This window comes from Oncorhynchus keta, chromosome 9 (genome assembly GCF_023373465.1).
Source record: "Oncorhynchus keta strain PuntledgeMale-10-30-2019 chromosome 9, Oket_V2, whole genome shotgun sequence".
NCBI lineage: Eukaryota > Metazoa > Chordata > Actinopteri > Salmoniformes > Salmonidae > Oncorhynchus > Oncorhynchus keta.
In genome coordinates, this window is record NC_068429.1 from 11,664,619 (window position 1) to 11,677,054 (window position 12,436).

A 12,436-nucleotide genomic window follows, 5' to 3' on the forward strand; every position below is an offset into this window, starting at 1 on the left:
AAATGAAATTTGAAGGCAGTCCCTCATTGTTTTGAATATGTAATATTGAATCATGTTTTATATGTCCTGGTATTAAAGTAGGCCACCGCTCAAAATCGTGTCCTTGTCTGCAAAGCTGTTATGTCAATATCTAGTTCTGGTTTGTTGCTAGTATCAACTGGACCTACTTTAAAGACAAATGTATACTACACAGCAGTGATGATCAAAAAGTGAGATGCCAATCATATCATATTAGTAGTTTCTCAAACCTGTTAACAGTGTGCTTCTACATCTGCATTGCTTTCTGTTTGGAGTTTTAGGCTGGGTTTCTGTCCAGCACTTTGAGATATCAGCTGATGTATGAAGGGCTATATAAATAAATTTGATTTGATTTGAAGAAGCCCGGACTATCTACATGATGAGTTTAGTGGTGTTTTTAGGTAATGGCCCCACTGCAGCATTTCTGACCTGAGCACAGCCCCACAAAGCTTGGCTGCAGTCCTGGTCCACAGCTGCTCGCCTTTTAATAAGAACATATTCCTTGTGAGCACTGTGGGCCTGCTGGAATAGGTTCACTAAAATGGATTTAGTAGTAGTCTGTTATGGCTTTTTGCAGAGTTGTTTTTGTCAAAATTCAGAAGTATTCATAGTTTCACTATTTCACTACGTTTTAGGAGTTCATGGCTCAACCGCCGTGTGGGAACCCAGATCGTATGTATTCTGAGCAAAGCAATTAAACTAAATGGACATGGAAAACTCCAGAGTGTGGCTGTCAGATAATGCGACGAGGGAAAGTGCATGAGGAAATATGGCTTTGCTATAATTTACTAGTTTATCTTAAAGATTGTGCAGGTCATACCATAACTCTGTCTCAAGAGACTCCCTGGTGTTGAGCTACTTTGCGGAAGATGCAGGGGGAAACGGGTGCTAAAACTAAGTTCATTCCAATTACAGCAATTTATTACCCATATCCCTTTGTTGTTGGGTCAAATAACTCATATCTGTTAACGTTGCTTTATTGCTGCCAACTCTGAAACCTCAAGGCGAGTGTGTGTGATGAGAAGATGTATTACTGAATATGGGACATTATGGTTACACTGTAGATCACTTTGAAGTGCACAAAACAAATGGGTTGTAATGATGCCATTATGAAGCATTTTATGTCATGGTCATGTTCTATACTGGTTGTCTTGAAGCATTTTAGGATGTCAGGTTTTAATCTTGTCTGCATAGATGCATTGTATGATGTCATGGTCAGGTTCTAATCTGTCTGCATAGATTCATTGTATGATGTCATGGTCAGGTTCTAATCCACTCGTTCAGACTGGTCTTACTCCCTCATTTATAAGAATACAAGCCTGAAACGATTTCTAAAGACTCTTGACATCTAGTGGAAGGCATAGGAACTGCAAATGGAGTCCTAAGTCAATGGATACTGTAATGGCATTGAATAGAAAACTACAACAAAACAAAAAAAACTACTTCCTGACTGGATTTCTCAGGTTTTCTCCTGCTAAATAAGTTATGTTATACTCGGACACTATTTTAACAGTTTTGGAATCTTTAGAGTGTTTTCTATCCAAATCTACCAGTTATATGCATATCATATATTCTGGGCCCGAGTAGCAGGCAGTTTAATTTGGGCATGCTTTTCATCCAAAATTCCGAATGCTGCCCCCTACCCTAGAGAAGTTAACAATCTGCATTCAATACCCCATAATGACAAAGCGAAAACTGTTGACATGTTTGAGCATTTGTGTGTGTGTGTGTGTGTGTGTGTGTGTGTATTTTCAATCATTCAGACCCTTTGCTATGAGACTCAATGTAGCTCAGGTGTGTCCTATTTCCATTGATCATCCTTGATGTTTCTACAACTTGATTGGAGTCCACCTGTGGTAAATTCAATTGATCAGACATGATTTGGAAAGTCACACACCTGTCTATATAGGGTCCCACAGTTGACAGTGCATTTCAGAGCAAAAACCAAGACATGAGGACGAAGGAATTGTCCAAAGAGCCTCAAGACAGGATTATGTCGAGGCACAGATCTGGGAAGGCTACCAAAAAATATCTGCAGAATTGAAGGTCCCCAAGAACACAGTGACCACCACCATTCTTAAATTGAAGTTTGGAACTATGAAGACTATGAAGACAAACTGAGCAATCGGTGGGGAAGGGCCTTGGTCAGGGAGGTGACCAAGAACCCGATGACAGAGGTCCAGAGTTCCTCTGTGGAGATGGAAGAACCTTCCAGAAACACAACCATCTCTGCAGCACTCCACCAATCAGACCTTTATGGGAGTTTGGCCAGATGGAACCCACTCCTCAGTAAAAGGCACGACAGCCTGCTTGGAGTTTGCCAAAAGACACCAAAAGGACTCCGACCATGAGATAATAGATTCTCTGGTCTGATTAAACCAATATTGAACTCTTTGGCCTGAATGCCAAGCCTCACATCTGGAGGAAACCTGGCACCATCCCTACGGTGAGGCATGGTGGTGGCAGCATCATTCTGTGGGGATGTTTTTCAGCATCAGGGATGGAGACTAGTAAGGATCAAGGGAAAGATGAACGTGGAAAGTACAGAGATCCTTGATGAAAACCTGCTCCAGAGTGCTCAGGACTTCAGTCTGGGGCGACGGTTCACCTTCCAACAGGACGACCCTATGCCCCCACAGCCAAGACAACTCGGGAGTCGCTCCATGACAAGTCTCTGAATGTCCTTGAGTGCCCCAGTCAGAGCCTGGACTTGAACCTGATCAAACATCTCTGGAGAGACCTGAAAAGGGCTGTGCAGCGACACTCCCCATCCAACCTGACAGAGCTTGAGAGGATCTGCAGAGAAGAATGGGAGAAACTCACCAAATACAGGTGTGCCAATTTTGTAGCGTCATACCCAAGAGTCAAGGCTGTAATCGCTGCTAAAGGTGCTTCAGCAAAAGGTCTCAATACGTACGTAAAAGTGATATTTCATTTTATAAATTATATTTTTTGTTTTGTTATTATGGGGTATTGTGTGTAGATTTATGGGGGGGAACAATATCATCCATTTTAGAATTAGGCTCTAAAGTAGCAATATGGAAAAAGTCGAGGGGTCTTGAATACTTTCTGAATACACTGTATATACAGTAAGTTTGGACACCTACTCATTCAAGTGTTTTTTTTTATTTTTTATTTTACTGTGTGTATGTGTATAGTACGTTGGTATGAAACATTTGGTTTGGTTTTCCCACATACTGTACAGTATACAGTCCCCATGGGTAGACGTCTGAACACCCGTGCCTAGTTGTCACATTTTGCTGCCTTCATTTTAAATCTGTTCTCTTGCAGTGTTACTTAAAGGCCTTGATGCAATCAGGATGGATGATTTGGACTGGATTTCTTTAGCACAGGCTTCTTCCTTTTCAGTCTTGTCACACAGGCCAGTATTGTGGAGTGAATGCATTGTTGATCCATAGTTTTCTCACCACTCAGCCTATGAACTCTGTTTTAAAAGCACTCAGTGATAACCCTGAGCAGGTTGTATTCATTACAACCCGAGTTGCGCAGCAGTCTAAGGCACTGTATCGCAGTGCTAGAGGCGTCCCTACAGAACCAGGTTCGATCCCGGGCTGTGTCACAAACTGCTGTGATCATATGGATCAGGAGTCCCATATGGCAGTGCACAATTGGCCCAGCGTCGTCCGGATTAGGTCAGGGTTTGACCGGGGTAGGCCATCATTGTAAATAAGAATTTGTTAAATAAAGATTACATTTCAAAAATATAAACATTCCATGACTCAGTTAGGATGGACGGACAGATCTGGGTGATATATGATACTTCATCCACAGATGTAATTACCATACGTGACCGTACTCAAAGGGATATTTATGTCTTGGAATTATTTCATGACCTTCCTCTGATCTGTGGCTGTTGAATGTGAGATTTGTGCAGGGTCTACTGTAGACCTTGACTAGGCAGGCACTGTACCTAGCTCTTTAAATGTCTGGGTAGAATACTGCATTAATCCTTTTTCATTTTGTTCACTGAGAACTATATTTGAGTTTCAAAATCACCAGCAGTTCAATAAACAAGACCATATTTAGAGTTCCATGTTTGTGAATAGAAACTGACACACTCAAAGATCAAACTCATTGGTGTAATGGCATTGTCCTGTGTGTGTGTGGTGCTGTACTACCCAGTGATTGTGTGTGTGCACCATGGTGCCATGACACGGAGGTTCCAGAATTGATTGTGATGAAGGTGGACAGGGTGATGTTAGTAGAGCCGTCTGACTGGGGCTGTTGTTCCGACTGCACAAACGCCCCCACTGAGTCCCCTAATACGCCAACAAAGCACCGAACAACATTCTAAGTGGTCAATAGTACATAATTTACTACGACAGCGGAGTGGTTCTGTAGGATATACTACGACAACCAGAAAGCTCCAAAATCACAGCCTCTGTTCCACTAGAAAAAATAACCCAAATGATGGGAGGAGAGAAAAAAAGCCAAATTGCCTGTATCCATTCAGGGAGTATGATCAAAGTTATCTTGCCTCTTACCTAGCCAACATCCGCAACACAGAATCCTATTTGTCGGTTTTATTTCCAGAGATGGTGATGAGCTGAAGAAGTCTCTGTCTGAGCTGGCAGACAACAAGGACAAAAGTATCACGCGGATCAGCAGTGGCAGTAACCCCTTCCTGGACATTGCCCACGACCCCAACGCCGCAGTCTACAAAACAGGCTTCCTGGCCCGCAAAATCCACGCCGACATGGACGGCAAGAAAAGTAAGTGATCAATGAGTCTTAGACAGATTTTTCTCAGTGTTCTTTTGAAGTATGCCTTCAGATGAACCCAAGCTGGACCATTTTAAATGTCCCGTACATACAGTATGTAACACATGGTATTTAAAATGGCTCTGTGCTCAGCATGTATTTCATATACCCACTCAGGTTATTATTAGCATTCTGTGGGTTCCTAACTAGCCTCAGTCAGAGAAACATATTTTATACCATTTCTAAATCCCACGGATTTTGGGACTTTTTGAAATGCTGATTCGCTGCAGCCTCTCGGTTTAAAGACTAAGCATTGTGACAAACCTCTGCTCTCTAGGATCCCACTAATGGCCGATTTTCCCTGTCTGAAGCTCCAGATTCCACCTCGACCTTCAGAATGTGATGTGTGTCTGGAAACAGTGGAGACAAATAGGTCATTAATATAATTGCTGCGTAATGAGAAACCGCTAACGGGTGCACTTTAGATGCAGAACCCGCCGGTTAACCCGACGAGAATGGATGGTGTTGGTGTTTCACATCCATTTATCTCTGGGCGCTAATGACTTTACCTGCTGACTTATTAGCACTGAGCTTTATGCCTGCAGAAAACCATCCAGATTACAGTCAATATCTGCTGCACAGGGTAACCCAACGTTTTTATACACAAGTTTAATTTACTTCCAAGATACCATGATGGCTTTCAAACTGATAGTAAATATATTGAAATATATGGCATGAAACGAGAGGTCACCAGTTAAAGTGTTAGAAGCTGCTTGATTAATGTCTTTGATAAATGTTTAGTATTCTGTATCAGGTCCTGTCGTTGAGGTTTACACCATGCAGATTTTTTACAATGGCCTATCTAAATTCTGGACATAGCTCATGGGAGATAAGTCACTCAAAATGAAGCCCTCTCAAGTATCAGTCTCTATGGTCATTGTAAATAACTATAGTGATGCCTTTCAGAGCAGGCTGGTTTCAGGTACATTAATCCATGCCAGGAACATTCCAAACAGTCAGACCTTTCCTCCAATATGTTCCATACCCCTGGATGGGTGTTAACTTCCTATACCATTACCAATGGAGTTTAAAAGCAGCTCTGGTTATGAGTTTCAACTCATTTCTGATCCCCGCTAATCACATGATGCCCTGTAAGAATGCACGTCGTTGTCCCACGGGGCTGCTGTGGTCGGGCTGCAACATTATGACCAGCTAGAGACGAGATTCTCCCAACTTCGGACTCTAGGTCTGCTTTCCAAATGGCACCCTCCTCCCTATATAGTGCACTCTATGGGCCATGGTCAACAGTTAAAGGCATAGGGTGTCATTTTGGATGCAGCCCTAGGCACTGCTCGGAATGAATGCCATGTCCCACACGAGTGGCACGGCTGAAAATACACTTTTTACATTTTTGTTTTGCCACATTTTTTAAATCTTCCAACTGAATGATTTAGATTACTTTTGCTAAATTGTTCATAATCTGATTTGGGTTTTGTTTTGATTAGTTGTTGATGTCAAAATCATGAAAGAAGGATTTTAAAGTAATGGGGCAGACCTGAAATTAATTCCAGAACTGGGCTTGATTCCACTCCGATTCCCGACAGGAATTTCTTTATATGAATTCCTTATTTGATTGGAATTAAATGATTGTCCCCAACACTGAAGCAGATTGTATCAGTGATTAACACAACAGATTAGAGATGAAATTGCAATTGAATATTACTTCAGCTCCTACACAAATAATATTGTACCTAATAATCATAATTCTCTTATTAAAATGATGTTGCTGGTCATTAAAATGTCCCCTTTCATTTTCCAGCACCAAGAGGAAAGCGAGGCTGGAAAACATTCTATGCTGTTCTCAAAGGAATGATCCTCTACTTGCAGAAGGTAATACAATGCTATATATACCACCTTGAATGAAGCTTTCTGTAACATTTGTGGTTGTTGCTCAGGTTAACATGTCATTGATGACACTGAGTTGACTATGTCCATTCTAGCGGTTAGGAGCGTTGTGCCAGTAATGAAATGTTGCTGGTTCTAATCTCTCCCCACCCCCAGCGGACTAGGTGAATGATCTGTCGTTGTGCCCTTGAGCAAGGCACTTAACCCTAATTGCTCCTGTAAGTCGCTCTGTAAATGTAAAAAAGCATGAAATGTTGCGAATCATTTTATTAACAACATATGTGCCACACAGTGCACATAGTTCCATATACTACCCATATGTTTCCAACTAGGGGTGTTAATAGTAAACTGTTAATCGGTTAGCTGCCGAAAATACATATGCATATCGGTCTAAAGGTCATTTGCATAATTTAGTTGAATTAAATTGGCGGGTGTGTATTTTCGTTAATAGTAACCCCGGTCACAGCAAACAACAATTGTAAATGCGATGGTGTGTTAAACTGTTGATTACCACGATTTAAAAATGGCTATTTTCATTTCTCAATCTCAACTCGTAATTAAAGTATGTCTCGCATTCGCTATTCGAGTGCATAGGCTGTAGTCAACAGAAGGCGGGCAGTTTATTTTTATAAAGACTTCCTGGTGCCATTAACCGGCATTTCTCTCCTGTTCTATTCACTTTCATATCACCTTTCTTTCGTTGTCAAGAAGTCAAAGGCACAATCCTAGTCATATTAGCAAGCCATCCCTGTTGCTATTAGATTCCCCCTCTAAGTTTCTACGGGATATTTTCCTGTCACACATGGAACCTCTTGCATGCATTAGGGTGAACTGTTAAGAACACTTCTCCTGCTAATTGCATTTAGGCAAATATTGTTTTATTAGTTGCTTCATTACAGCAGTTGCATGTTCAATAATAACATTATAGTGTTTTGACTGGAAGACGATAGGCTTGCTATGATTGCATGTTTCCATTAAGCTGCGTTAATGACATGGCTCTTTGTGACATGGCTCTTTGTGACATGGCTCTTTGTGACATGGCTCTTTGTATACATGCATCGTGTTACTGTTCGTTGACCGGTTAATGAGGGTCAGTTAGTCGGCAGCGAAATTGACCGAAATGTGTACCCCTTTTTCCAACCTTATCAAACCCCTGATCCTAGGCCAGCTCTTACTGTCTGGACTGCCAGATAGGCACAGAGTCAACCCACATTGGGCCTCTCTCTGGGCCAGGATCAGTGCAGAGCATCATGTCCAATGCTGCAGCTAAGCTGCTTGTGAGGACACAGTCATGTTCAGTAGGGAGAAAACGTTTTTGAAGGACTTTAACAACCTGAAATTGAGAACACAGTTAAATAATACAGATTTTTGTATTCAGCACACAACTCAAATGGCACTGCCAAGGCAAAAAAAGGCAATTGTATTATTTTGATATTCTCTGGCAGTCAGACACCCCACCCCTGTTAGACACCCCACCTCTCTCTGTGTCAGTTTTGGGAGGGGAAGTTATTGTTATGAGTCCTCTTACGTTACCAACCAGAGCAACTTAATTATTCCAGCATGGATGATCTTTAATGGCTACAGATGGGACCAGTCAACATGTCACTGCTCTTGTGGCCAGCATCCGTTCTGCCTACCCCATCACTAACAGATGCAGCTATTAATTATCAACATCTGTAGTAGAATATTGGATTACATTTTAATATCTGAAGTGGCACAGACAAAATGTTTCCAAATGTAAACATGGTCTTTATTAAAACCTTATCGTGCTAAACATGGTCCTTATTAAAACCTTATCGTGCTAAACATGGTCCTTATTAAAACCTTATCGTGCTAAACATGGTCCTTATTAAAACCTTATCGTGCTAAACATGGTCCTTATTAAAACCTTATCGTGCTAAACATGGTCCTTATTAAAACCTTATCGTGCTAAACATGGTCCTTATTAACACCTTATCCTGCTAAACATGGTCCTTATTAAAACCTTATCGTGCTAAACATGGTCCTTATTAAAACCTTATCCTGCTAAACATGGTCCTTATTAAAACCTTATCGTGCTAAACATGGTCCTTATTAACACCTTATCGTGCTAAACATGGTCCTTATTAAAACCTTATCCTGCTAAACATGGTCCTTATTAAAACCTTATCCTGCTAAACATGGTCCTTATTAAAACCTTATCCTGCTAAACATGGTCCTTATTAAAACCTTATCGTGCTAAACATGGTCCTTATTAAAACCTTATCGTGCTAAACATGGTCCTTATTAAAACCTTATCGTGCTAAACATGGTCCTTATTAAAACCTTATCGTGCTAAACATGGTCCTTATTAAAACCTTATCGTGCTAAACATGGTCCTTATTAAAACCTTATCCTGCTAAACATGGTCCTTATTAAAACCTTATCGTGCTAAACATGGTCCTTATTAAAACCTTATCCTGCTAAACATGGTCCTTATTAAAACCTTATCGTGCTAAACATGGTCCTTATTAAAACCTTATCGTGCTAAACATGGTCCTTATTAAAACCTTATCGTGCTAAACATGGTCCTTATTAAAACCTTATCCTGCTAAACATGGTCCTTATTAAAACCTTATCGTGCTAAACATGGTCCTTATTAAAACCTTATCGTGCTAAACATGGTCCTTATTAAAACCATATCGTGCTAAACATGTTCCTTATTAAAACCTTATTGTGCTAAACATGGTCCTTATTAACCTTATCGTGCTAAACATGGTCCTTATTAACCTTATCGTGCTAAACATGGTCCTTATTAAAACCTTATCGTGCTAAACATGGTCCTTATTAAAACCTTATCGTGCTAAACATGGTCCTTATTAACCTTATCGTGCTAAACATGGTCCTTATTAAAACCTTATCGAGCTAAACATGGTCCTTATTAAAACCTTATCGTGCTAAACATGGTCCTTATTAAAACCATATCCTGCTAAACATGGTCCTTATTAACCTTATCGTGCTAAACATGGTCCTTATTAACCTTATCGTGCTAAACATGGTCCTTATTAAAACCTTATCGTGCTAAACATGGTCCTTATTAAAACCATATCGTGCTAAACATGTTCCTTATTAAAACCTTATTGTGCTAAACATGGTCCTTATTAACCTTATCGTGCTAAACATGGTCCTTATTAAAACCTTATCGTGCTGAACATGGTCCTTATTAACCTTATCGTGCTAAACAGGGTCCTTATTAAAACCTTGACAAAATCCATTGGAGGTTTGGATAACTTTTTCCTCCTTGTGACTGATTTCAAACAGATGAGCTCTGTAGCCCGGTGCCATTGCTCTGTGGCCCGGTGCCGCTGCTCTGTAGCCCGGTGCCATTGCTCTGTGGCCCGGTGCCGTTGCTCTGTGGCCCGGTGCCGCTGCTCTGTGGCCCGGTGCCGCTGCTCTGTGGCCCGGTGCCGTTGCTCTGTGGCCCGGTGCCGTTGCTCTGTAGCCCGGTGCCATTGCTCTGTGGCCCGGTGCCGCTGCTCTGTAGCCCGGTGCCATTGCTCTGTGGCCCGGTGCCGTTGCTCTGTGGCCCGGTGCCGCTGCTCTGTGGCCCGGTGCCGCTGCTCTGTGGCCCGGTGCCGCTGCAAAGCACAGATTAGAAATGGCTAGGAAACCGGTAGTCTTGAAGATTGCGTTTCTACTTCTCTGTGCTGATTTTGATGCCTGGCTGCAAGAGGTTGCTGTGGTATTGTCGGCGAATGACCAATGACGTTACAGCTACATTAACTTTGGAGTAGCAATCACCGCAAATGAATCTGTGTGCCTCGTCAATAGGCTCTGGGAAGCAGAGAATAATTTGTCCTACGTTTATAATGTGAACTCCTGTGACGTGTGGAGGCAGTGAGGTGCTCAGACTTGCCACCAGCTCTAGGACTCATCACAACACCTGAGAACACTGAGTGACAATCACGACTGGCAGAGGTCAATTGCACTTCCCTTTAGTACATCACACACACAGGAAGTTACATAAACTACTCCTGGAATTCAGTAATGGTTCTTACGAAACATTATGCTCTGGAGATGTATGGAAGGCTCCTTTAAAGATGATAATAAAAGGTTGCCAGTACTCCTACATATCTGAATAATGTAAATCCTGATGCGTATTTCAGCATAACTGTTCAACTGTTTTCTAACTGAACTGAGGGTCAAAATAGTGCATTCCGCTTGTTGACATGGTTATGAACTTTCTAGGGTGTAAATTGGATGGAGTGTGCACTTGTAGAGGCTTTAAGTGCAGTTTTATTGCAGGGCAAAACAGACTGGTTGTGTTCATCTATTTTTCTGTGTCCTAGTCCAGTTTCTCTATTCCGGTTTCCTATTATCTTGATCTGATGCCGTGTGTTTCACTGTAGAGACGGTAGTGTTTCATTGTAGAGACTGTAGTGTTTTACTGTAGAGACGGTAGTGTTTTACTGTAGAGACGGTAGTGTTTTACTGTAGAGACGGTAGTGTTTTACTGTAGAGACGGTAGTGTTTTACTGTAGAGACTGTAGTGTTTTACTGTAGAGACTGTAGTGTTTTACTGTAGAGACTGTAGTGTTTTACTGTAGAGACTGTAGTGTTTTACTGTAGAGACTGTGTAGTGTTTTACTGTAGAGACTGTGTAGTGTTTTACTGTAGAGACTGTAGTTTTTACTGTAGTGTTTTACTGTAGTGTTTCATTGTAGAGACTGTAGTGTTTTACTGTAGAGACTGTGTAGTGTTTTACTGTAGAGACTGTGTAGTGTTTTACTGTAGAGACTGTGTAGTGTTTTACTGTAGAGACTGTGTAGTGTTTTACTGTAGAGACTGTAGTGTTTTACTGTAGTGTTTTACTGTAGTGTTTTACTGTAGAGACTAGTGTTTTACTGTAGAGACTGTGTAGTGTTTTACTGTAGAGACTGTAGTGTTTTACTGTAGAGACTGTAGTGTTTTACTGTAGTGTTTTACTGTAGAGACTGTAGTGTTTTACTGTAGAGACTGTAGTGTTTTACTGTAGAGACTGTAGTGTTTTACTGTAGAGACTGTAGTGTTTTACTGTAGAGACTGTGTAGTGTTTTACTGTAGAGACTGTGTAGTGTTTTACTGTAGAGACTGTGTAGTGTTTTACTGTAGACTGTGTAGTGTTTTACTGTAGTGTTTTACTGTAGAGACTGTAGTGTTTTACTGTTTAGAGACTGTAGTGTTTTACTGTAGAGACTGTAGTGTTTTACTGTAGAGACTGTAGTGTTTTGCTGTAGAGACTGTAGTGTTTTGCTGTAGAGACTGTAGTGTTTTGCTGTAGAGACTGTAGTGTTTTGCTGTAGAGACTGTAGTGTTTTGCTGTAGAGACTGTAGTGTTTTACTGTAGAGACTGTAGTGTTTTGCTGTAGAGACTGTAGTGTTTTGCTGTAGAGACTGTAGTGTTTTGCTGTAGAGACTGTAGTGTTTTGCTGTAGAGACTGTAGTGTTTTGCTGTAGAGACTGTAGTGTTTTGCTGTAGAGACTGTAGTGTTTTGCTGTAGAGACTGTAGTGTTTTGCTGTAGAGACTGTAGTGTTTTGCTGTAGAGACTGTAGTGTTTTGCTGTTTAGAGACTGTAGTGTTTTGCTGTTTAGAGACTGTAGTGTTTTGCTGTTTAGAGACTGTAGTGTTTTGCTGTTTAGAGACTGTAGTGTTTTGCTGTTTAGAGACTAGTGTTTTACTGTTTAGAGACTACAGTAAAACACTACAGTAAAACACTACAGTCTCTAAACAGTAAAACACTAGAGACTGTAGTGTTTTACTGTTTAGAGACTCGTGTTTTACTGTTTAGAGACT

General features: G+C 41.1%; 1 protein-coding gene across 32 annotated transcripts in view; it reads left to right on the top strand.

The window, feature by feature from the left end:
• Window positions 1-12,436, top strand: part of psd3l (pleckstrin and Sec7 domain containing 3, like) — a 148,837-nt gene that overhangs the window by 114,768 nt on the left and 21,633 nt on the right. For all 32 annotated transcript variants that reach the window (XM_052525159.1, XM_052525198.1, XM_052525187.1 and 29 more), the window contains exons 11-12: window positions 4,573-4,751; window positions 6,559-6,629. In XM_052525159.1, coding sequence (XP_052381119.1) covers window positions 4,573-4,751; window positions 6,559-6,629 — 250 coding nt within the window. The remainder of the gene's footprint in view (window positions 1-4,572; window positions 4,752-6,558; window positions 6,630-12,436) is intronic.